We start from the raw sequence: 27900 nt of genomic DNA, 5'->3' as shown, positions 1-27900 counted from the left end.
ATTTAAAAATAAATAGACATTTTATTTATATTAATACATGCTCTTAGTTTAATAAAGGTTCTGGTTTTACATACTGGCCCATAAAAGAATTATAAACTTCTTAAAAATAAAATCCATATTTAGTAGACCTTTTATTGAATTGCAGATGAATTTTTATTTACCTATACATGTAAAATCTTTGGAAACAATAAAATAATGAAAAATTATAATCCCAAATTCCTGTGCTCTGGGATTAATCAAATGTTTCTATGCTCAGATCCTACAATACCCTAATTCTGGAAGCTGAAAGGCATAGGAGATACATCAGACAAATAATTACATGAGACACCTTCTAATGGAAAACTAGTCAAGTCCCTTAACTTCTCTGAATTACACTGATATACCCATGGAGTTGGAATAGCAACAGTATTCACTTAATTTTTAAAAATTGGATTTTTTTAACAACTGATTCGAAGGATGCTAGTGTGCTCCTCAGTAACAGATAAAGCTTTTATCTACATCAAAGAGAATTATTCATATCTAAAAGCTTAATAGACAATTAAGGATCTAAACTGTGCAGTATTTTTTTCTCTTCTCCAGAGGCAACCTCGATTACATGATTTTTAGCTTGAGATGTTAATTTAATTCAACCTGAGTGATAAAATGTGAAAGAGGAAGAGAGAAAAAGTTTTTTAACTCAGAGAAAATTTTACACATAAAAATCTACAATTTCAAATACATCCAACCTCAGTGAAGAGTGAAATTAAGAGATTTTTAACATTTACAATCTCTCTTTAATGCTCTAGCAGCTTATATCAAACATAACTGCAGAACACTAAATTCCCATAATTATTTTGCTGAGTATTATGTTAAATTTAACCAAGAATTATCAAGACAAACTAATATTTCATGCAAACATGTCAGTTATGATAAATTTTTTCTTGTATGAAACTAATGACCTTAAAAAAATAGGTACTTATGAAGGCAGTACTGTGCCAAGTATTTCCTGCATATACACACATTTCTAATACAAACTAGCTATAAGTTAGAGAAAATAATCAACCACGTAACATCAAAGCAGATTTTATTTTTCATTTCAATAACTGTCATTTGAAAAGTTAGTTACCTTTAAAGAACTCTTTAGCTATAATTTTATTTTATTGACACCTACTAACTGATTTATTTCTACATTCAGAGGTCCCCATTTAGCAAATGCTGCAGGTTCCAGAGATCAGGACAATATTTAAGAGAGTAATTCTATGAAATTCTGTCCTTTATATTATAAAAAGATAAATTAATACATTTACTACAGGACTGTGCTATTCAGGACAGGCCACTGGCCTCAAGTGAATAATGAGCCCTTAAGATGCAGTTAGCACAAATTAGTGAAATGCATACAGATTTCAAATAATTAGTGCAAAAGAAGAATGTAAGCTATCTTAACGATTTTTTTTTACTTGTTTAAATGCTAATACTTTGGATCTATTGAATTAAATGAACTATATTATTAACATTATCTTCAGCTGTTTTTGTTTTTTTTACTGTATTGCTAGAAAATTGAAAACTACCTCTATGGCCCCCATCATTTTTTCTATCCTACAACACTGCTGAAACAGCAGACTCAGTCATATGACAACACCGATCCCAGCCCATGTCATTGAATTTTTGTAATGATATGTGGATAACATATTTAATACATTATCACAAGATTCCTGAGCTTGGACTCAAACATACCTCTGCTCTTAAAAATAAACACAAACACAACCTATTCTAATCCTTTTCATTATCTTCAGTATATTGTCAATTGTGCTGAACTTTGGTTAGGTAAGAATCTGCAAACGGGCAAAAGGGACCTTTTCGCATGATTGAAATGTTCTCAAATTGGATTGTGATGATGGCTGCACAGCTCAAAAACCACTGCACTGTATACCTACAGCTGGTAATTGTATAGAATGGAAATTTCATAGCTTTTTTTTTTCTTTGAAGTACATAGCTAGACCCCAGCAGATCCAATGTGCCATCCATCTAGGAGCTGCATATAAATTTCAGGTAATTCAAATACAATTTTTCAATCCATCATATGACTCATTATTGTAATGAAAACTTCCCATGAGGGTCCCTTTACCTGCAGTGGGTCCACATTCAGCAGTGGATTACATAATCACCAGCTGAAAGTATAAGTTGAAAAGGAGAAAGGGAACATTACAGTAGCGGAAAGTGGACAGTTTACTTGCCTTTAGAGGTCCCAGCTCTGGCAATAATAGCCCTTATGGGAATATACAATCTTGTCACAAACCCCTTCCCCAAACTGGCCCTTGTGACTGGACATCTGCTGGTATTTTGCCATCCTAGACAGACCACTGGAATGTAAGAAATCTCCTACTCTACACTAGCAAATCCAAATGAAAGAACAGATGAAGTAAAAATTAACATTTAACATGTCTATGGGAAACTGAAAGAAGCTGAACTGCTGAGTTTTCTTTCTCTATTGCAAGAAGAAAAACAGGAGGAGAGAAATCCAGCAACTCAGCAGTTAGAGTCATTTAGAAAAGGATGTTGGTGACTAATAAACTTGAAGTTAAGAATATAGCACCTTTTGTGCATTGCTTCTTGTCAAATCCTGAAACGAATTATTTTCAACCGAAAAAACTGTGTTACTCGCTATGGATATTGTGGTGCCACCTTTGGTATTTTTTGAACCTCATTACCTCCAAGAGCAAAACAAAAAAAATAAGAACAAGATCAGCTCTACTTTTTTCATTCTATCAAAATAAGTCTGAAGAACTGTGACTTACACTTTCTCTGCACTCAGGAAAGCACACTGCAATAAAACATAAGCATTCTCTGCACTTGAACAATTATATGCTTTGGTGCTGTGTGGCCTGTGTACAACGTCAGTGTTTCCAGAGCTCACTTAACCCCAGGGTAACCAAGAAGAAGAGAAAGAAGAAATGAAACAGTAGGAACAGGAACACATCAAGGACTCAGGCTGAATCACACCGAACACTGAAAAAGGCTTCAAGATGTGTGCATGTACACAAACATAAACACATACAAAAGTCTGCACAGACACACTGAGTTGCCTCAAGTTCTCATTTAAGAAGTAAAGTTAAAGGATAGTTCAAGAGCTAAAGAATCATCTGGAATGTTAACATCACTTAGGAATGTTCATTTAAGGCAGCCATAGAATCAAGGAACCTATTATATAGTCCGTTCTAGTTATAAAAATGACTCATCTCAGCATTTGGATAACTCTATGAGTGCATTTGTTATAGTTCCCGACTGAAGTTACATCACAATTGTGAATGTTGATGATTTAGTCAGCAATACTTTATGAGGTGAGGGATACATTTAAAACTGAAACATGTATAGAACACTGAATTTGACTTTCTAGGGAGATGATGATTAATAGGGGTGAATACAGAATACCATTAGTTATTTCACTCAACCCAGACTACTGCCCAATACATGGGGTGTCCCCAGCACATACTGGGCAGTTTTTTGTACTGTCTTATTGATACATCAATGCTTTTTAATACTACCATAATAAATGTACATAAAGATACAAATATATTCTTAATAGACCCACAAAATAATATTATGTAGGTATCAAAATTGAATTGCATTTGTATTATACCTACAGTTACTATATCTATTTTTTTCTTCTGATCTTTCTAATACTTAAAGTAGTACAAGTTGACAATGAAGTTCATCTTTATAAAATATAAAGAGCTTTTTCTTTAGGTCAAGATACTGGCAAACTCACAGAGCATATCAAAAGAAAAGCACTAATATTTAACTTCCAAAATCATTACAACTTTTACAATATGTTCATAAAGCTCTAAAATAAGATTATTTTAACCTAAAAAGCATAAAGCTTGTGCTTTCTCTAACTTCCAAGCAGCCAAAATATTCATACTGAGGCACTGTTCAATTTCTTAAGAGTCTGGATCAAAGAACTGTATCTACTTTTTGGTGGATTTCTGTCATATTCTCCATTCCTAGATACACTGCCATACCAGACAATGTGCAAATAACTGAGAAGACTAAAATGTTCTCTTATATAGCCATTTACCTTAGGAATAAAATAAATCAAAAACATCTCAAATTTTCTACAGGCACGCAGAAGAGAGAAAAGAATGGTTTTTAGAGGCCATGCAGCTGAAAAAGAGAGTTGATTCAGGGAACCACAGTACTGCAAGTTTTGCATATCATGCGTTTTGTAAGGCTTTTCGTAAATCACCGTAGAAGTTGATTAAAGTGCTTGCCATGGCTGTATCTACTGCAGACTGAGGAATCATCCCACGAAGATCCGTCTGAATATAGCCAGTCAAAAGACTCTGGTTTGGATTGTCTTTAAGTGGAACACAAAACCAACCACAGGGATGGTTATATCCACGAACAAATTCTGGTCTCTTTTCATTCCAGTCAAGACTTAGCCCTACAAGGCAATTTAAAAATAGCACTATTAATGGCAATGACTGAGTAGTCAAAAAGTCATTTAAGAAGTTACAGGATTTCTTATTTATTTTTCCTCTTATTCATATAGATGAAAATTAAGCCCCAGGAGTGCCCATAGAGGAATGAAAAAGGTAATTCCCAGGTGGAGTTCTGACAGTACACTGGCAGGCAGGTAACGGGGAAAGTCCTAATCCCTTGAGAATGGATGACATCATGTATCTTGGTAACTCCTTGGAAACTACAGCTCTCAGCGGCAGCATCCAGGCCTCAAGGTGCCAGTAGCCAAACCTACGGTACCACCACGACTCCCCACGGGCAAGACCCTATCCAGCGTTTGTACTGGCTGGTTAAGAATAAATAAGTACAGGTTTACCTACCACCACCATCTCAAGCATGTACTATACCAAAAAAAAAAAAATAAGAATTTACCTATAGATATTATTTTAGAAAGCAGGAATCTTCTAACAGAAGTATTTTTAATTTCAAAAAGAAAAATATTACACAGCTCGAGGAAAAAAAAATATTCTAACACATACCAAGCTGTCTCCTGACAGTGACATAAGAGGAAATCTATTTGCTGAATCCCTTTCTTAGAGGCGGTCATATGATCCACATTTGTCAGCTAGGACCTGGACAATGCCATGTAGCCAGGAATAAAAACTTACCAGAAAGATTTCAAAACCCCTCTTAATGTTGTTATTATAATTCCTAGGGTTTAGCATTTGTAAACAAAGCTTAGAAATTATAAAATAAGTATGAAGGTTGAAAATATATCTGTCAAAGAGAAATATCTAACCTAGGAAATGCAAATATTTGAACAAATTAGAAGAAAGTATAAGGTTTTGAACAGTACCACACGATAAAAGCCCATCTTTATAGCGCACAGTGTAGGAGAAATCAACAAACTCTCTTGGGGAGATTATATTCCAAAGCTGACCAGCAGTGGTGTAACGCATCACACAGCAGTTCTGAAAGAGAACAGGTAACAGGTGCTACTACTGTAAGAAACAAAGAGACTCATACAATAAGCTAATCTTCAGTAAAAAAACAAATACTTATTTAAAATGTGCTATAATTATTATTAATAACAATTCTTACAGTGATTCTGACAGGCTTAGATTTCTATGCTAAATCTCACTGCAACGTATGGACATGAAGAAGATATATAATCAAAATAGAGTTAAATTACCCAGTATCCAATTTCTAATTTAACACAGTAGCTCTGTATCCTACATGACACTGGACATGGAAGTCAGTGGTGTTGACTGTAGGTGTTTAACATAAAATCCAAACACTTTGACTAAAACACCAAATGTTTCAGCAATGAAATTAAAACATGGCAGGAAATCAATTAGTAAAAATGGAAAAAGAAAGCAAGCCACATTGATTATATAATTCTTTAATGCCTATGGTAGCATTTTTATCTTCAGTTTTTGATTTTGGTTTAATATTAATAGAAAACCTACATATAATTACCTAGAGACCAGAATATGATAGTGGTGTTTTCATCATTTTAAATTTCAGAATCTCAACTGAAGTTTTACAGTGAAACATGCCGACAGTGTCCTTAAGCACCAAGGGTAGAGCTACTGTGGAAAACACTCAGTTCTGATGAACACTCATTAGTCAATATGAGGAAACTCAAGCTTTTAAAAAAGGCAGCAAGGACTCCCCTGTGAGATCTTTGCCATGACTGCTTATCCTCAAAGCAGTGAATACAATGAATGCAAGTGTGTACACACGCCCAAGCTCACATGTTCACTTGCTCTCTCCTTCTTTCACACACACACACACAAACACCAAATCTGAAGTTATGTTTCTAAACAAATACCTCTTCAAGGTGCTCCACAATATCCATTGAAGTCATTAAGCTGTCCCAATCCAAGCGACAGGGACCTGGGCGTATATGGTCTATTACACTGTTGACAATGTCATCTATAACACCTTGGGCTTTGAAGCTGGAGAAAATATTAAAGTCGAATGCTATGAGAATGAAAAATTTCAGCATGCCCTCATGGTTCAGAGCTAACTTCAAACAAGTAAAAGTTAATGTAGACTTTTTCAAGACAGAGAAATCTCAACAACTTTTCCAATAAATTAAGTTCTACCAATTACTGTATCAGAATGTACTTTGTCCTCAAATCTGGTGAGAGTTCTGAAGGCTCTATTATGCATTACCATGAACACAGAAAAGTACCTTCATGCTGTAGCATAGCCAAAAATAGTCTATAGAACACACTGTCATGCTTCCATTTGTTTTGTACGCTATTCTTTTCTCTGCTACGCTTTAATATGTTATTAGTATACACATATTTTTCCTACTCAAAGACTTTCCACTAGGAATAGAAAAATAGGTCACCCAGGAATAGAACAGGTCTGACTCATGAATAATATCAGAACTCAACCTATTTCAAAGGTGGCCTTGCCTATCAGTGTGGGAAGGATGTACTATTCTGTAATTGGTGACTGCATTCAATAGTTATTCTAATGGAGAAAATAAAAAATGAATCCCTACTTCACACCATTCAAAACAATTTCAGAAGACGTCTTAAAGACTACTATATAAAATTTAAAACTTTAAGGAAAGCAAGTGACCATCTTTGAGACCTCAGGATACAGAGGGATTTCTTGAATACACAAACACACAAGAACACAAATTAGATGGCTGAAGTTAAAAACTTGCATATCGCAAATGACAAAACAAATAATTTCTTTAAAAACCAGCCACAGACTAGAAGAATATATGTGCAACACATATAAAACAGACATACAGATATTATAGAAGATATAATTCCTATAAACCAATGAGAAAAGACAGACAATCCAAAGAAAAGGTGGGCCAAGGACATGTTAAGACTGGTCTGAAATATCAGTAAACTTGGAGAAGATGCTGAACTTCAGTAGTAATCAAGTAAACAAAATACCATCTCATACGCCAAAGACTGGCAGAGATTAAAAACCTAATGACAAGTATTGAATGGAAGAGAAAGAGAACTCTCAAACTGCTACCTTCACTTTAGAGAGCAGTCTGGCAATATCTAGCAAAGTTAGATGATGTACATTCCTACGACCCAGGTACACACCCAGAGATAATCACACATGTGTGTAGAAGGAGACATGTACCAAGATGTCTACTACAGCACTGTACTTCACAGGGAAGAACTGACAGCAGCCGAAAAAATTTATCAGTGGGCAAATTTGCAAGCACAGATAAACACAGTGTGGTATATTCACATAAAAGTGAAAGAAACATGGCTATATCTTGAAAACATAATATTGAATGGAAAAAGTTAAAAGCAAATTACTAAAGGAAACATACACACACACACACACATATACACACATAGTCCAAATATGAGACAGGAATAATACACACATCTCGACAGTAGTTACTTCTGAGGAGAGAAGAAATGAGAGATTGGCTTTAACTCTGTCGGTAACATTTTTGGGTTCTTTGTCTTTTTGAATCATTTGAAGCTGTTTTATCATTTTGTAAATATCTCAAGTTCAAACTTACATTATCTCCCCCATCCTAAATCTGTTCTTCTGCCCTGTGTTTTCTAACTTGGGGAGGAGGGTGACACAAATTAATCCAGTTGCCCAAATTAGAAATCTAGGATTCAGCTTTGACTCTTCTTTTTCTCTTAAACCCATTCCAATAATCAGAACAAACAAGTCTCATGTTTTATCAAGATGATTTAGTAAATGTAAAGTGCTTAGAACAGTATCTGGTTCTCAACATGTTAGTTATCATCACCAAAATAACTATCACCACCACCACCACCACAACTACTATCATTAAATCTTTTTCATGTTCATTTGCCCTTCTCAACCCCCACATACATCCTTAGTTTGGGTACTCTGTGTCCAGCTCAACTTCATCTCAGTTTCTAGCTCTTCTCATCACAGATCTCAAGAATATATATATTGACTTTTTCTCAAAAATTTGAACAAAGTCCTAGGAGAACTTCAAGAATCTAATCATGTACTTCCAGGGTAAAACCTATTCTCTAAACTCTCCATGTTCATTTCCATCTGTCACAGTGTTATTACAGTATATTCAAAATCCTTTGAGGACCTAGGAGGTGGGGATGAGAGTTAAGCAGAGGGTAAGTGGGATACTGAATTCCTTAGTTTAGAATTCAAAAATCTTTCAGACAGATGCTCTCCCTACCCCATACTTCATGTTTCAACCATACAAACACAAACTCTGCTTCCCTAAACAAACTCCTTAAAGTGTTTCCCAACTGTGTTTATATAGTAGATGCAATTCCCTCTGCCTGAAACTAGTCCTTCATTCTCTAAGATGTAACTACTCTCCTGAAAGGCTCAGTTCAAGTATTAGCTTCTTTGTGAAGTCCTTTCAAATTGCCAAGTATAATTGCTCCCTTGGCACTTTTTACACTTTTCAATCCCCATTGGGAATTACTGATCTAAAAGGATTGACTTCCATGCTTGCTTACAATGCTTATTCCAACTCCAGTGTCCCTTGTCCTTGTCATAAGTAATGTACAATTCATCTTTCTGGAAATGCTATCCTTGGTATGACACTTCAAAACACTGTGCAACAGTCAGAGGGGCCAGCAGTTTCATTTTAGAAAGGGCTGAGACCCAAGGATATGAACATTTCACTCCAATTACACATAGCAATTGTCCCCACTGGCTTTAAAAAACAGTAATGTTTTTCTGGTTAAAGCCTAAGTCATATTCAACTATATGCAAATACCAAAAAATGAAAATAAAAATCAGCCATAAAATCACCATCTAGAGGTGTATATTTGGTGCTAAATGAAAATATAACATATAAAAATATACAAAGTCAATACATGATTGTGCTACATGCAATTTAGTATTCTTCTTTATTCACTTTACATTATATGAGCATTTTCTTAGGTTTTTAAATAGTATTTGGAAAGGTAGTTTTTTTAAGACCACAAAATATCAACTTTTAACTGAAGTATTGTTGATATACAGTCTTTCATTGGTTTCAAATATGTAACACAGTGGCTCAACATTTGCCCATATTCAATCCTCACTCCCACTAGTGCAGTTACTATCTGTCAACACAGAAAGATGTTACAGAATCAATGGCTATGTTCTCCATGCTGTACTACCATCCCTGTGACCAACCTATATTATGATTGAGAATTTTTGTGTCTCTTTATCCCCCTCATCCCATCCGCCCACCCACCCCAAGCCCTCCCCCATGGTAATCAGGAGTCACTTCTCAGTGTCTATGAGTCTACTGCTATTTTGCTTAAAATACATTTTATAATTTAATCATTATCTGCCATTTATAAATGGATCATTCACTGCAAATCAACAACTTGATTTTTAAGTTATTTATTAAGTTTTTAATATTATAAGTAATGCTGTGATGGAAGAGATAAGTACTTAACCATTATCTAATTATGATTTTCTTCAAGATAAATTCTTAAAATAAAGTATGCTACAGCACTGAATACATCAGAATAATATTAGAAGGGTCATATATACCATGCTAAGAATAAGAAATTCAGATCTTACCAGCCATTTGATATCATTATTTATGATTCCCTTACCACCAGTTCAATCTGCAAGGGATATGGATACTTTAAAGGCTTTGAATTCATAAGGTTATTTGCTTCTCAGAAAGTTTAAAATCTTAGAAGCAAAAGCTAAATTTTATTGACAATGATCATTTAGTGATTATTTTATTTATATATATATATATATATGTGTGTGTGTATATATATATATATACACACATGTATATGAAGGTCAGCAATGCCTTAAGAGCTATATAAAACTATAAAAATTTACTTACAGGTAACCATTAAATTCTTCTGAAGGTTTTCTCCAAATTGTTACATCTTTCTAAAAAATTAAAAACAGTATATGGTGATAATTACATAGGTGGAACCCTGGACATAAAACTGACAATGTCGTTAGTCTGGAGCACTATCTTTGTAGTAAAATAAAACTCAAGGGACTATTCAAAGAGATATATAAAAGTCACTGATACCACCAAATGATCCATATTTGAACTTCTTTTGTTCAAATTTAAGGAAGTAAAATGTTAAGTTCTTCACATTTTACTTAAATTACAGACCACTAGAAAAGATTTTTTTCAGCAGCTTAATGAGACCCAAATACTGTTAAGACTCAGTAATGGCACTATCACACTGGTCAAGATTATCTGCCTCATTCCAATCTTACCTATTTACTATTAATGATACATTTACACTAAGATATTAGAAATGCTGAGTATTTCATTCTGTAATTGCTCATATCTTTTGTTAAAAAATTAAACAATCCACACCTATTCTGATAGCACAATCCTTAATTAACCTCTCCCTTTTTTTCCCCCTGCTCATTTCCTAGGAAATTTTGACTATCAGAAAAGCTAGGCCACCGACTGGAGGAGGCCCTAGGGTGGGCTCTGCCACACTCAACCATGTAATAGTCTGGGCAAGTCACACTGGTGAAAAAACCCTCACAGGCTTGTTGAAATATCTGAAACTATGCCAAACGATCAATTACTCTCCTTCCTTAAACTGACGATAATATATTTGATTTGTTAACTTCAGAGGCTATTCTTTAGGCTTTTGTTGCCCTAAGTCTCCTCTCATGTCCAATATCTAAAGAACGAATGAAAGCTGTGCAAGATCACTGTTGCTTCCTTTGTGAGATGTTAAACCACTGGCTTTACTAGCATAATCATCCATCCTGCATATCCAAGTAGGCTCCATATTTTTCCATACCATTTGAAAGTCATCAACAAATTGATTACATAGAAGATATACCCCCAAATAAAAATAATTTAGCCAATTTACCATTTTCTTTGCAACTCGCCACTTATCATCTTCAATGCTATGGTACTGGATGAGAGTGTTTTTAAGTCTAGTTGCAAAAGCAGCAGTATCAGGCAGGCCTTCCATTTCTGTTTTCCTGTTACAGAGATAAAAGTTAGCATCAGCAAATATCACAGTTCGATTCAATACACAGTGGTTCTCAAATCTAGCTTCATAATAGAATCACTACAAGATGGGGAGCTACAAGATGCCTTATCCTAACCCCACTTCAAATCAACTGATCAGAATCTGGAAGAGGAGGACCTGGGCATAGGATTTTTCAGAAAGTTCCCAAGTGAATAACACAAAGTCAGGGATAAGAATCATGCATTGTAAATTATAAATATAATCCTATTTTCCCTTTCTAATAGAACCTAATAAAAAGGAATAAACTATAAAATCCCAAATAACTTAAAGAAAAAAATATTGCTGTTTCCAAAACACAAGAGTAATAGACAAGGCAAAACTCTAAAAAGTCTTTAGGGCTTCAACCACTGAAATGGTTTACTTTACATTCCAATAGATTTAGGACTCATTCTAGAAGACAAATGACAACTGCAACTGGAAACATCTTCTCATATCCTTTAAGGATAGGGCTACAGAACTGAACAATTTCATTATTTTGAAAAGCTGTATTTTCAATATTTTATTTCATTTGATGAAGTGTTATAGGATTCAGGTATCTGTGTAAGGAAGAAGGTCATGTGAAGGCTTTTAGAACCACTATTGCAATAAATAAATGGTTTATAATTTTAAGGCTATAAGTTTACATGAAGAAGAAAAGCACTCACTAATAATTTCAAGATAAACTACTGCTCAACAATATTTTTAATGGGAAATGATTACTAACCTTGAAAGCTAATAAACTTCATATAATGAGGGATTCTGTAATGTGACGGTTTTAAAATACTGCTGTAAATTCTTTGACACACTTCCCATCTGTGATTCTGCATGACTTCCTAGGCTGGGTTAGAAAAGTCCATGCAGATTCTGCAGGTTTATTTTAGAGTAACTGCTCTGGAAACCTTCGATCAACATGCAAGCACACAAAAAATCTGGCTATCGCTGACACATGGAAAGAACCAGGGGAAGAAGGAGAGAGAGACACAGCTCCCAAGTCCCAAATCAGAAGAAGCCTACTTAGATAGTTTTATCCCTAATAGGCGTCTGTTGCTTCCCTGGGCTTCCCTCAATTTGCCAGTCTTCCCAATTTTAGCAAATTACTATTAAAATGGTAATTGAGCCTGTGAAAGTCAAAGCCTTGGAATTATCCTTAATAGGTATTAAGGGATTCCTAGTCCCACCACCACATCACACTGCCTACAGTGGTCTTACCCTAATGGTTTTCTTTCTGTCCCTCAAATAGGCCAAGATTATTACTGACTTCAGGCCTTTGTACCTGCCATTTCTCTGCCTGGATTACTAGATCACAAATCTGAGCACGACTAATAACAACTCATAATGAAAAGTTTGGCTTAAGCCTCCTGTCCTCTTTAATAAAGCCTTCTTCAAGTGACTATTATATTCTCCTTTTACTTTCTTTCATAGTGCTTATCACTATCTAAAATCAACTTTATTTATTGGAGTACTGTATTCTGTTCTTTGACCAACACATCTCTGACTAATAGTGCAAGGGCCCTTCCCTGCCTTATTTACCACTATATCCACACCAACTAGAACATTGCCTGGAACACAAAAGGCCCTTAATATTTGTCGAAGCGTGTTTGTTTCAAAACAGAAATTATTTGGTCTTAACTTTATCTCCTTTTGGTGCCATGCTACACTCCAGTAAAAGGCTAAAGGAGAAAAGGCTTTTGGGGAAAAACTGCCCATTTACAGAACCATCAAGTTATTGAGGTAGACCAGGGACATAGGACAAGCATCATGATTAATTTTTCCTGCCTATGATGAAAAATGCTAAGATATAAATAGTACAGTAAGTTCAGGAGGGACCCCATCTTCAGGCTAAGATTCCAATTCAAAAACCAGGGAGTAAAGAGGTAAGAGTTACCAGCCAACAAGCAGCCCTATCTTACGGCAGGGTGGGCAGTCCTAAGTCACATGTTCCCACTGGTTGAGGGTAACAACTATTTTGGAGAACAGGATCAATAAATTCCTTGTGCTAAGTTTATCTTACAGAGTATTTGGAGGACTGAAAATGAATGACGACATAATGACTATCACCAGAGACAGACACGATGAGCACACAAGTCAAGCCGACACTCCCTTGGCCCTTTACCCCATTCTTGAAATCCTTAAAAGACATGAATCCTAAGCCTTTAAGCACACCTCTCTGAGGCTGTCTGCACTCCCCTTTCTTCAAGTGTGTACTATGCCTTAAAGCCTTCTTGCTGCTCAGCTTACGATGGAGTTTTGTCTCCATGCTCTTCCAAGCCTGTTGGGACCCCTTTTAGTAAGAGACCCTTTTTCCCAGTGGTAAGCATCTTTCTTATTTTGCTATTTCATTCAGTTGTCTAGACTTAAGCACAAGTCTTCACTCTGACTGTTCTACTTCAGACAAGTAGGGAAGGGCTGCCGAGATCTCTGATTTGGGCTTCATGTTCTTGTTGCCTGGGTGAGCCAGAAGGGACTTCAACCGCACAATCATGATCTTTAGTAGCCTGCCCCAAAATATTCTTTCTTTGCTTTGGGGAAGTTCCAGAATATAATCTCACTCTATCCAATGCTCTCCGGCTCCCCCAAATCCTGGGGTGGTAGGGGCTTAGTTCCCATGCTGTGCAGATTCAAGCGGACACTGGATGCCAGGTGACCCTGGCTCTACGAGTTGGCAAGGGGTTTGCCCTGTGCTGATCAGGAGTCTAATGAACTTTCCTTTCCTCCCTCTGTCCTTGTTCTCTGCTCCCTGCATGGCTGCTGCCAGTCACGATGACTCTTGCCTTAATGAATTCTTTCTTTACCAGGAAGAATTAATTAACCAATTCTTTCTTAATTAGAGTCAAGAATCCTCCCCTGCCCAAACTGAGGTTTCACCTAGTGTGCAAGGAGAGACCCCTCACCCCCCGGACACAGCTGCCTGACAACATTTCTAATAAAAAAGACATCAAGGAAGATTTAAATGAAATATCAAGCCTCAAACCTCTATGAGAATAAGGCTGTAGTTCCCAACTGCACATACATACATCGGAATCACGCTTGTTGCGTCTTGTAGTGATTATTGCCGCTGACAGGACAAAGACTGCTCCCCCTGCTCCTCAGAGTCCTCTGTCTGATAAGCCCTAACTCTTGGGTTTGTCTTCGGCCTCCTTAGTCCACTTTTATAAAGAATCCTGCTGAGTCAGCTTAGTGAAAATCTCCCACCCTCAAAAATTCCTCATCCCACCCAGGATCTTATCACCTAGCCTGCCTTCAGCAAGAATCTTATCAAGTCAGTTTAGCCAGAATCCTCCTCACACCTAATGTTTCCTCTTAGTAATTTCCTACCCACTGACACTTCTGAGTCTCTTGGCTTTGAATCCCCCCACCTGTCCTTGTATTGAGAAAGGAGCCCAGAATGATACTGAGGTTTCTTTCCCCCTATTGCAATAGTTCTTGAACAAGATTTGCTGCTGTAACTTCTGTCTGTCTCTGACACTGTTATTAGATGTTAGATTTCAGGGCCCACTGCCAGATAGTCTGTTTCAGTGGGTCTGTTCTGGGGTAGTCTCCAGAAATCTAGGTCCTTTAAAAAGTCTCACTGATCATTCTGCTTTCTGGCCAGGGTTAAGAACCACTGATCTAAAAACTAAAGATGACAGAACCAAGACGACATTGTGATCAGGATTTAAATAGCACAGAACACCACATAGACACCATGAAAAATAATAAACACTAAAATAATACAGAACTGTATGAGAGGGAAAAAGCCTTCCCTCTAGTCTAGTAATTGCTGTCTCTGGACCTGTAAATGAAATGGACAAAAGACAGATTAACAAGAGGAAAGGCATACAAATTTTATTTGGTGTTAATATTTTAGTTTTTATATATACAGAGGCCTTCATAGAAAAGAAGTGGAGACCCAAAGAAGCACTTAGACCCAGGAGTTTATACACCAGTTAAACAAAGAATCATAAATTGTGTAAAAATGACAAGAAATAGGAAAAGGGGTTTAGACTTGTAGAGGTGGTAAATTATGGGAAGGTAAAGATATGGGAGGAAACTAATGAAAGATAAGTGTTATTTTAATAAAGCTTATTTGTGCAGACCATCTCTGCACCAAATGTCTCCAGTAAGAAGAGTTGTTCTCCTGATACAGGAGAGGAGGGAGGGAAGAACTCCACAAAAGGAAATTCATGTCCTGTTAGGCAGGTAGTGGAAGGGGTTGCTTTCTACATTTGCTCCTTTTTAATTGCCTTTAGCTCAAAATAATTCCTAGCCAAGAGTGGCATATTTTGGGGTGACATATCCCTTCAGAAACAAGGGAAAGCATATATAGAAAATTCAATTAATAGAGAATTTAGGATCTGTTTAAGTCATGCAAACTATATAATAAGTATAGATCCTACACACAGACTAAAAGTGGATTAGCTCTGCCAGTCAGGAATGTACCCCATTTCCCCTCAAAAGACTGCCAACTTGATAGCCAGTACAATGACCTATTCAAGGGTATGTTATACAAGCCCAAATTCTTAGAGAGGACTTGAAAAAAAAAACTTCATTTACCTATAACTGGGATTATTATGATTACACAATATTTTTTAAACTCAAAAGCTTGCAGTTATGGTTAGCTGGTAAGAATGCTTTTCAAAACTTTTTGATGGAAATCAAAGATGAAATGGAAAGCTACTACTATCATAGACATTATCTTTGTGCAAATCCAGCACACAAAAAGTAAGCAATAAAACTACCTATAAAGATTAGAATCTGAATGTTTAAGGTGCTTACCTTAGGAACTATTCACTCCTACTGAGCAGTAAAAATTCCAAACTCCTTAATATGGCTTATGGGCCTTTTTATGATCTGGCAGATCACTGCCTAATTTCTCCTCTTCTTCCCTGGACTTCCTGAAAGACTAGATTAGCACCCCCTCCAGTGTTCTCTCAGAGCAACTGTGTACTGTAATTATTCATTTGTCATCTTCTCCCATTTAACTGTAAATCTTCTGAGGCAGGATATGTGGCCTGTTCAATGTTATATTCCTTATGTCTAGCATACAGTAGAACACAGTGAATAAAAAAGGGGACAACGGGTAGACAATACGCTACTAGTATGAAAGATGTCACGACATCTAAGGCTGACCCGTTTATACCAAGCATCCTTGAGCTTCTGAATGACCACAACATTCACTGCCATAATGAAGCACAGTTTCTCAAGGTGGTCTACTATTTACCATCTAGTTAGTACACAGCAGGTCCTAAAACTACAGAAATGGATGTAATCCAGTTTTTGCTCAAACTGACTTTTTCCACCTTTAAATAAACTTTGATCTGCAACCACAAACAACAAAATCTAAAGCATTAAAAATTCCTACTAATGAGCCTCTTTATGGGTGGTGGCATAGGAGGTAGGAAAGGAAGAGAACAAAACATAAAACTCAGACAGCTTTTAGCCCAACATGGTGTTTAACCAGGCAGTTAATTCTTACGTGAATTTTTCTTCATCAACATTGAGTCCAAAAGGGAATAATGATTACTGTCTAAACTGTATGTCTGTGGGCAGGCATAAGAGCATCTTTCAAATATATTCCAGAAGGTGGGTGGGGGCGGTATGAGGGTTAGCAAGGTCTTGGCACTCTCCTCACACAGCAGGGCACTCACAGCAACTGAAAGGAGTACACAGGACGCCCTCTGCAATCTCCGTCTGTGGAGACTGTCAGGGAATTGTTTTAAATACCACTCTGAACTCCCTCTTATTAATTTTCTTTTACGGCTTTTCCTTATATCAAGAACCTCTCCATCACATATCAGAGAGGACAAATACCATTTAACTGTATCAGAATCTAACAGCTCCCTGTAAAATGTAGTATGTGTTTTGGCAGTTACTCAAATTCATTTTTCCCCTTACTTTCACTTTTTTGTTCATTTTCTATGCCCACGTTTTTGAAGCCATCACTAATGTAGACAGTGGCTGCCATCATAGAGTGGGCAGCCCTCCCAAGTTAAAAATTTTGAGACCACTTATCAGCACCACAGTCACTGACCAATACAACTCCAATTTCTAACAAATATTTAACAGTGAAGTGGCCATAGAAGTTCTATTTTAACTATTAAGACATTTTAACCTCTAATAAAAAGTGCCACAAATGTCTGTCTGTACTTACATAGTATGATTAAGTCAGAACTCACTTATTAAAGAAGCTCATATCAGAACTATTCAACCTTACATTACCTGATTGATATGTTTCACTTATGTGAACAGCTCCAATTTAACATGCCATAGATTTTCCCCAAGATGTGCAAACCAAGTCCTTATAAATTATATTTTCTACCTAACATAAAAATTTCAGCATATGCTTGATTCCCAATGAATCTTGAATTGGTAATTTCGCTTTTCCAACTCGGGTACAGTGGGTTTTTTTGTTGTTGAAACTGGCTGTAGCAGAAACGCAACAGGGAAACCTACTTCTGCAAATGTGATTAACGCTGCTGTTTTCAGTGCACACTGGCTTTAGTGTGAGTACAGTGTTGAGACTTTTTACAACACAATAATTCTAATGATATCATAGCGTTAAGTCTGAGTCCAGGTTAATGTTCAAGAGCCTAATCTTTTTAAAATAATAATAACACCTAACATTTATTGATCATTTACTATGGGATCAGTCTTTCTGGCCATTTTAAATTGTATTCTTTCATTTAATCCGCATAAACAATCTTAAGAGCCGATGCTAGTATCCCTACTTTACGTAAAGTTGAAACAGAAACCGGGAAATTAAGTCACTTATCGCGACTACACCGCTAATATGTGATGGGACCAGAATTCCAATCGAAGGCTTCTGCCTACGGAGCCTAAAGGCCTGTTCTGTAAAACGCTGGAAGCTGATCAGTGGCTGGATGAGAATTTACATAAAACGTGTGACATCATACATGAATGTGTCATATTCTGTCTTGGTTCCTGATCCCAAAATAGCTCAGGTAATTTTTCTCAGTTACCTCAATGGACCTTCACCACGCCTTAGAAGCGAGGTTAGTACCGCCCCTTCCCCATTCACAGATAAAAAACGGAAGCCTAAGCCGCGTCCGAGACCTTAGGATGGCGAGCAGTGTAGGGAGGCTCGGTGCGAGCCCTGGGATCGGTACGGTGCGGCCCCGGGCCTCAGTGTCTCGTACCTGTGAGGTCCACACCCTCCCGGACGCCGGGGTCCGCCTTCCCGAACTTGCCCCGAGACCTCCCGCACCCCTCTCCCGGATCGGCTCCGGGAAAACGCCCCGGACGCCGCCGCCGCCCTCCCTCCAGCCGCCTCGCTTCACCGCGACTCCGGGCCTCTACCCTCGGCTACCTGAGACGCAGCGAGCAGCCTGCGGAGCTCGGGTGCGCCGGGAGCCACAGACTCGCCGCTCTCCGCGACACTGCCGTGTTGGAGCGCTCAGTTTCTCTGCCTGCGGCCGCGGGCGACACCAACCAATCAGCGTCAAGCCACTGGGGATCGCAGCCAATTGGAAGACATCAAGCTCTTAGGGAAGGCGGGCCGAACCTTCCTGGCGTGTCCGGGGAACCCACCCGAGGGCCTCGGAAAGCAAGCAGCAGAAGTTGGCCCGAGCAGTGTGTGTTTGCTTGGATTGGCTGGCGCGGCGGCGTGTGGAGCGCTGATTGGTCGCCGGGAAATGGACCGATTCCACGTGAGTGTGGGCTGCCCGAGCCGGCCAGGTTTCCCGGTATTTGTGGGGTTGCGGGTGGGTTCAGCTCCACGCGGGATTTCGCCGTAGCCAATTCATGATGAAAGGGTTTTGCAAGGCAGTAAATCCAACTGGGAGAAACACGGACACATCAAGGAAGCGAGGGATGACAGTGAGCAGTAAGGGTGGTCTAAATTGTCTACTGCTGTGAAGACCTAGTATCTCGCAGCTGCACTGCCGGTCCCAGGACCTAAAGCCAAAATGCGCCCATGCGGAGGATGACGGGGCCTTCAACCATCCTCCTCCCTGACTTAAAAGTTGGAGCGTTATATGAGAACGCATATTTACAAAGTTATTGCCACAGTGTGAACTGATCTTTCTCCTCCCTTGAAAACAAAGAAAAGGGGTGTGGCCGTTGGTTTTCTAGCTTCGTAAAGTGTTCTGATGTTTAAGTAACTTTTCTTCCAGTGGCTGTGAAGTCCCCCATCTGATAGGATGTTGACAAATTGGAATACTAAAAATAAAGTGTTTACAAACTCTTATTTATTAGGGTGTATAGTTTGTAAAACTAAGAGTAAGAAGGAATGCAGTGCTACACCATTAGTCATGTTTGCAAAAAAAATATTTGAAAACATTTTAAATTAACGTCACTAAAAGAATCACCAAACACCACTTGCTAGTTATTTTGGGCAAAATTTTAAAATCCTACCTCAGTGTATACACATAAAAGGAAGAGTTTTTTGTTTGGTGATTACTTTTCCATTACATATCACAGGTAATCATCTATAAAACACACCTACATCGGAGGAGCAGCTAAGTGGATTCTATGAGATATAATGTAAAAGTTTATACAAAGCACTTTTTCACAACCATCTCAAATTTATCTATCTATCTATCTATCTATCTATCTATCTATCTATCTATCTATCTATCTATCTACAAACAAGGGTGACAATAATAAATGAATTTAGCCCCAGGCATAGATCTTAAAGCAGATTACCATTACTGAGTAGCTGAACTGGAATTTGATAGAGGTCTGGGACATTAAAACTGGGGCTCTTAACTCCAACAAAACTTGCAATGTGTTTCTCAGCTGTCAGGCCCCTGTGCACAGCAGGGGAGACCAGAAATGGAAGATCTCAGAGGAACAAGTCCTCAGAACCATTTCAGAGAAGTAGAGAATTCGTGTCTGTCCTTATTAGGTTTCAGGTTTCAGTATATTGTTCAGCAGCTCTGCATATTCTCTCACAGAACCTGCTAAAGCATGCTTAAAACAAAATTAATTCGGCTTTTTTTCTTTTCAGAAGGGATGCTACATAAGCTCATTACATCACACTCATACCCAGTAAGGAGGTTTTTGTTTCTTTGACTTTGTTCTTTATCTGTTGCCATGTTTCTCTTGATTAGAAGGAAGTTGGGGTGATTAAAACCACCCTATGTCTATCAAAGTGGAATGCTACTACTAAAAAAATAAGTGCCAATTCAGAAAAAAGAAAATAATATCATCTGGAGCTATTATTTAGAGTTTACTATGGACCAAGCACAGAGGTAGCATTTTACATGTGTTAACTCATTTAATCCTGTTAGTACCCATAAGGTACGCACTGTTATTGTACTCATGAGGGAACTGTAGTATATAGGGCCACAAACAAGTACCCCCTCCAATAAGTTTGAAAACGAAAATAAACTTTCTGTCTAGAGTTCAAGAATAAAGGAGACATAATGTATTTCACCATCTATACAGAAAGTCAGCCTAAAGAGACAAAAACACATTCCCTCCCATGCCCTGACTATAATCAAACTGAATGTATTAATATACATAAAGAATTTCCAAGAAGAAAAACAGAAAAAAAATCCAAAACACAAAAACAATGTATCCACAACTTCTAACCAGGAGACAATAAATCTAGAAATAAAAAACAAAATTAAAATGCACATACACAAATATCTCCAACTAATTGAAAATTTAAAAGAAGATTGGATTTCCCAAACTCTTAGATCAAAAAGAAAATCAAATATGACATACTGAAGAACATTAATAAAAATATTTAAAGTATTAATATGAAAAAATGTTAACATAAATAAAAATAAAATCCCTCTATATCAAAACCGGGGAATACAACAAATTCTATACTTAAAGAATTTGACTCAGGAAAACTCAGCCTTAATTCAATTCAACAAATATTTATTAAGTGCATAGGAAACCTACTGAAGCTAGAGCAGTTTATAAGTGACCCTCAGCCAATTTTAGAGCTGAATTTAATTCTGAACATTTTATTTATATAGTACAATAGATTTCTTTTCTTTTCTATTCTTTTCCTTTCCTCTCCTCTCCTCTTCTCTTCTTTTTCTTCTTAAGTCAATTTGGGTTGACTTTCACTTAGGATGAAAGAGCCTCAAGGGAACAGAGGGCCCCCTTGCCCTTGCAACACTTTATGCCGGTTTCATCCAGCTATGGCCAGGAGCCAGGCTTGAAATAGGGAGGAGGTGGGGTGTTGGGAGGAACCTTCTGGTGGCAGTTATACAGGGAGGAGGGACCTGAAAATTTTCACCTATGGCTGTAGGGAAACAAAGGGTAGTTCCTGCCTTCCTGGGCAGCTCCTGCACTGGCTAGAGCAACTGTTGTGGTGTAAGCCATTTATACATATGTCAGGAGGATACATATATGAGAATTATCTATTTTCTGTGTTGTTACAAGTACTCAAATATCTAATGTTGTGTTTAACCCAGTTTTCTTAAGACCAAGTTGTTTTTTCTACATTCAGATTCCATTTTTCTACATTCAAGTTCTTCCATATCCTTTCTATAACCCTTCTTCCCATCTTTCAAATGGGTTTCTGTCCCTTGTAATTAATCCCGGACTCTCACAGAAGGACAACACTTGGCCCATCCTCTCCATGGGATTTTTTACACGCCTGAACAAATAAACTAGTATCGACTCTGGTGTTAACTATATGCTCTTGTCAAGGAAAGTGGCAGAAGACTGGACAAATTACTAAACGTAACTAACCCTTAGTTTCCTCGCCTGTAATATGTGATTAAGAATATCTTCTTTTAGGGCTTTTATAAATGTTCGTGAGGGGGCTGCAGAGGCTGGCATGTTTTTTGGCACTGTGTGGACACGCATGGAAAATGGTAGCAGGATCTGGGAGGAACATGGGGGTGAGAGCATGACCAGAGGTCCCCCAAATATCCTGTGCATCTGTATCACAGGAGGCATATTAAAAGTACCGATTTCAAACCCTATCCTGAAACTACTCAATCAGGATCTAGGAGCATGATCTCTAAAAACCCCTGCCGGATGATGTCACAGGGCTAATCTAAGACCAGTCTGACTTATGTTTAAGAACAACCAGAAAAGAATAGAAAGCGAGGCTCATCTTTGAAGAGAAAGCAGGCCAGAGCAACAGGTAGCTGCTAAGAATCAGTGGGCAAAGTACTGAACTGTCCATAGTTTTCATTTGTTACTTAGTTTTTATGCTTTATTCTTTTGTGCTGTCTGCTGTATTGTTTAAAGCTTATGTTCATTTGTTTTTCAAAAAAATAACTGCACTTTTACGAAAATTTAGGGCAACTGAATAGTGAACAAACTTCACCAAGGTATAAAAAATATTAGTGTTGGGAAACCATAAGTAAAACAAATGAAAACAAGCAAACAAAACTCATTTTACCTGTGATTCATACATAAAATATTCAGATGAGAATGAAGGCCAGTTAAAGTATTATAATCATTGTAAAGTATATAAATAGCAGGTACCAGATTCTCCACTGCAGGAAGTATCTATGGGACATTTGATACAGTCCAGCCACTGCTCTAAGTAGGTATTATCATGATCTGCATCTTGCATATGAGGAACCTGACGCTCGGAAAGGTTAGGTAGTAATCCTAAGGCTTCACAGCTAGTGAGTGGCAGAGGTCAGAGGTGAACCCAGTGCTCTTAATTACTGTTCTAATGTCCTTTCAGCACAAACGCTGATGCCCTGCCAGGCAGGACAGAAAAAGGATTTCCGTCTGAGTGTGGGAAGCCAGGTGAGGTCACAGGGCTCGTGGCATCTAAAAAGCCTGTAGGTGCAGCCAGCCCGCAGTTGAGGCTGACGGAAAAACACGCAGGCTGCTTCAGGCGTGGCTGCAACTAGCTGTCTCTGTGATGAAGGTGGTCATTGAAGTTAAAGCAATTCCATGCCATGTTTAAGTTCCCAAAGGGCAGAAGAACATTAATACGTGACCATACAGTGAAACCAAGCAGAAGGAACTGCTCTCTGAAACTCTGGAAATTAGGTTCAGAGTTTGCAGTGTGAGAAAGAAGACTCTGCACAGGCAGGGAGAAGAGATGGGCCATCTTGAGCCCACAGCTCAAAGGTGACCAGCAAGCTAGCTCTGATGAATTAAAACATAATAATGATTCATGCAATTATCTAACATAAGGGTCAGCCAATGACAGCCCATGAGCCAAATTAGGTTCCCCCACCTCTTTGTAAATAAAGTTTTGTTGGAATGGAGGCACACTAGTTAATCTGTGTCCTTCCTCTGACTGCTTTCACATGGCAATGTCTTGATTGAGAAACTGCAGCAGGCACTCCAGGACCCTCAGAGCCAAAAATATTATTCTCTGACCCTTTCTAGAAAAATTTTGCTGATCTCTGAAACATATTTCATAAATCTAGGTTTAAGATGTAAAGTTTTAAAGAGATCAAATCAGCCTCAATAAACATCTGAGAGCCCTTTTTTCCTTGCATCTCATGTATCAGAAGATGTGGGGAGATGAAACCACTTGGCAAAGGACGAAGCATAACAGACTCAGCTGGACCCGGACTTTTGACTTATCAGGTCACTTACTCCACCAGAGAAAAAAATTTTGTTAACCAGGTTACATTTGTAAATATTCCAACTCGGAGAACACTTGAATTTGTAAATATTCCAGCTCAGAGAACACTTGAATATTGCACTTGAATCAGCAAAAATGCAAGGTGATTGTGAAACTTTGCCTCTTACAAAACTGACCTCGTATTTCTGATTTTACTTTTTCTCTCTCAAAGAGGGAGCTTGTATTATGTTTCTGTAAGCTTGTCAGTTATTAAGGGCCTGCTCTGTGTCAGAAATAATCCTAAAACGTTAACATTCACAATTGGACTACTTCAAGTTCTTATCTCCTTTCTCCTTTTCTCAAAGAGAAATAGAGCCCTTGATTTCTAGCTGGCACATCATAGTCCCAAACAACAAACATTTCCCAGACCCCTGATTGCTGGAGCTCTGAACTGACTTCGGTCCTGCTAATGAGACATGCTCATGAGAGGGTTCCTGGTGGAAGTCACGCTCTTCCTGCCTCTGCAGTGCTGACACAGGTTCCTGTTTCAAGCCCCTCTGCCCTCGTTCCAGTGCATATGATGATCTTAGTGGCTCCCCAGTTGCTATAGGAACATCTGCATCGGTGGCTCCAGTGGCAAAATATTGGATAAACGGTTGCCTCAAATACCTAGAAAGGGAGATCACATGCTGATCATGCCTGTAGCTGTAGGTTAAATCGTGGGGAAAATTCGTATTAGTGAAGGTTGGTCACTTCTGCTGTTTCAGTAAAGTTTTGCAGGAGAAAGATAAATTCAGTGCTAGATCTCTCCAGTCTGTATGGGATGTGAGAGGAGTATATCTCTGCTAGGAAAGAGACTGAGAATGGAAGCTATAGCAGAGAATCTCAGCCTGCGGCAGAGACTCTGAAGTATTTGTGGAACTAATAATTTGGTTTCTCACAGTGTTGAAAAAGTCAGTTGTGCTTGTACTTCCACACTGAAGCAACACTGAGTTTGCTATGAAGGAGAACTGTCGGCAAGCATGTCTCCAAAGCTTTCTGGGCCAGAGAGTCAGCCCGGCAGCACAGATCAGATGAAAGGCGTTGCCCTACTGTTCAAGACCTCGCTTTAGGGCCTCATGGCAGCCGCCTCCAGTAGTCTGCTAGGGCTGCTGTGACAAAGTACCTCAAACTGGGTGGTTTAAACCACAGAAATTTATCATCGTATAGTCCTGGAGGCTAGAAGTTTGAGATCAAGGTGTCATCAGCATTGGTTCTCCTGAGGGCTCGGAGGGGAAATCTGTTGCACGGCTCTCAGGTGGCTTCCTGGCAACCTTTGGCAAGCCTTGGCTTGTGGATGCACCACCTCTGGTGTTCTCCACATGGGCATGTCTGTGTCTAAACTTCCCCTTTTTGTAAGGACACCAGTCATCCTGGATTAGGGCCCACCCTAAGGCCCTCATTTTAACTTGATCACCTCTATGAAGATGTGTGCCAAATAAGGTCACTGAGAAGTACTGGAGGTTGAGAATCAGATACACATTTTAGGGTGGGAGGGACAAAAGTCAACCCATAAATATCACCATTAGGGTTGAAAAGAGGTAATGCAGAGCCTAGCCCCTAATAATTCACACCAGATATTCAGACTTAAATATATATATATATATACTGTCTCTGAGTTCTTTGGGTACTCTTCTCACACTGGAACCAGAAGAAAGATTAGATGCCTAAGAAATTTACAAAGAAATTCATTACCAGAGAAACCATGAACCTGGCCTGCCAATGGCTCACCTTCTGGGCACAAGGTACACTTACCTTCCCAAATCTGCACCAGCAAAAAGCAGATCAGGAAAGGTCTGCAGCCCCTGGAAGGGCAGGCTCTCCGAAGCCCCATTCAGCTGTGGCCAAGCAGGCTGGTGGCCAAGGAGGGTCCTCCGAGGAAACAAAGCCAGCAATCCTGGAGGTGAGAAAGGACCCGGAGGCTGTCAGATGTGCTGGCCCAGAAAATTATAGCCATCTACTGTCAGGGCAGAGCTCCCTGAAAGTCCTGGCCAGCACAACATGTTTTACAAAGAAAACTATTAGAGTTATCTTGTTCCTACTCCACCATTGACTTGTGTGTGTGTGTGTGTGTGTTGGGCATGGGATATGTGGTGGGGACTTGATAATGGGGGGAATCTAGTAACCACAATGTTGCTCATGTAATTGTATATTAATGAGACCAAAAAAAAAATTACCTGTGACTTCCTGAATCACCTGTCTACAGGTAGCCACGTCTGGACTTGATGGAGAAGACTTTGTGTCACTCAGATATCCTGGTTTTTGAGGTGGGCTGAGTCTGCATGGGGCTTGGAGGTCAGGAATTGCTTTTTGGATATAATTTTCTTAGGTAGGGTATGAATTGTTCTCTGTTTGAGGAAAAAAAAAAGTGCTCACTCAGAGATCTCAGAGATGGAAATGGCTTGTCCATGGCAGGTCACAAGATGTCCACAAATAACTGTTCATTGACCGTCTGAATTTTTTTTTTAATTTAGACACAGAGACCACTCCAAATAAAGACTATCTTTCTGAGCCTGCCACACAGCTATAGTTCTGGTTATGAGTGAGTTTCTGCCGATCAGATGCTCTCCTGAAATACTCAAAAAGTGAAAGGCAGGTAGAGGCAGTGTGGGGGCCTGAAGAGGTTTCCCTGTAGTGTCTTCTTGATCAAGGAGGCTTTCCGATCTTGGTGGAGGCAAAGTAGTTTTAGAACTAGTAACTGTAGCAGCAGCTTCCCAAGTGAGCAGGAAGCTTCCTGAACACAGCCGAGGCTGTAAGTCCCTTGGTGGCCCAGTTTTACCATGTGACTCTCAGATTTGTTTTTGAGAAACTCAAATGATAATCTGTCTTATCAGTCTTCCCTACAATCCTATAGGGCATTTAAAACTCTAGCAAATTCCTTTTGTATTTAAACTAGCAGAGAGATTCTGTTTACTAATTTTTTCTCATTTTATGGATGAAGAAACTAGGTTTAGAGACAGTAGTGAGCTGGTAAATCAGCTTTCTGTGAGGAAAATTGCCTGCACTTGTAGCATTTGCCACTATCAATGGTAAATACTCCTACCATGGCTGATTACAAGTCTCCAAAGGTTTAAAAACTTGTAGGCAAAACTCCTGAAAATTTAACGGTTGACTCTCCCAAGCTGGCTCCTGCTTCTACACACCACTGCTTAGAGAATTTAAGTAACTTTCCCAAGGTACCAAGTGAGTAATAATTCAATAAAAAGATTGAAAAGAGAATATTTATTCTGCCTGAAAAACCATTATACTTTATGAAGAGTTTTGGGCTGCCAACAAAACAGTAAACAGAAATTTATGATACAAGGTATAAATGCCTTCAATGCCTTCACTTCAGAGACTTAGTTATTAGTGCTAAGACAGTACTGGAGAAGTTGATAGTATTTTTAAAGCTTTAGCTAGGATTTGAATGGGGGATCATTACCAATATCATTATATGCACATGGCGTAATAGGGATTTAAACAGCTTCAGACCTTCGAAGTTGTGCGTGGGACTTAAGGAGTGAGGGAAATGATTTATAAATTGATAAATTAAAAGTTGCTGCTTCTTGACCCCTATGGAATTGAGTTTGTGGTTGAGGTAGTATGCAGTGGACCCAAAAAATAACCAAAGACCAAAAAATGAAGGGAAACTGCCTTTCTTCAAGATACTTTAGATTACCATAGTTTTGCTTTTTTACATTAAATGACCTTTTTCACATAAAGAAACTGATAGTGTGCCTTCTATTTTTCTGGGGGTTTGTGAGGATATTTGGTGCTTCGTCTAATGAGCTGGACCTGGCTATTTCACCGCCTCCTGAGAATAAGACAGCCAGGCATTTATGCTTCTCTTCCTGTGGGTGTCCGGACGTAGCCAGGGCAAAGCCTTTAGGGAAGTGCTCAGAAGGTACTTTATAATGAGATGACAGGCCTTATTTTTAGAATTTTGGGCCAAGAGCTAAATAATCTGCTAAAATAAGAGATGAATTTTGCCAGTGCCCACAAGGAGGAACATTTCACATATCTCAGCATTCAAAA

At 38.5% G+C, this 27900-nt stretch overlaps 1 protein-coding gene across 1 annotated transcript; it reads right to left on the bottom strand.

Annotated features, from left to right (window-relative positions):
- Positions 1-19: 19 nt before the first annotated feature.
- Positions 20-18858, bottom strand: STARD4 (StAR related lipid transfer domain containing 4). The gene is made up of 6 exons (XM_017649922.3): positions 18706-18858; positions 11256-11370; positions 10247-10296; positions 6272-6398; positions 5294-5408; positions 20-4420 (listed from the first exon to the last, which is right to left on the bottom strand). The coding sequence occupies exons 2-6, from the start codon at positions 11358-11360 to the stop codon at positions 4191-4193; spliced, it is 627 nt and encodes a 208-aa protein (XP_017505411.1). The 5' UTR covers positions 11361-11370; positions 18706-18858; the 3' UTR covers positions 20-4190.
- Positions 18859-27900: the final 9042 nt, after the last annotated feature.

Source organism: Manis javanica, chromosome 1 (genome assembly GCF_040802235.1).
Source record: "Manis javanica isolate MJ-LG chromosome 1, MJ_LKY, whole genome shotgun sequence".
Lineage (NCBI taxonomy): Eukaryota > Metazoa > Chordata > Mammalia > Pholidota > Manidae > Manis > Manis javanica.
This window is presented reverse-complemented; position numbering and strand designations above follow the sequence as displayed.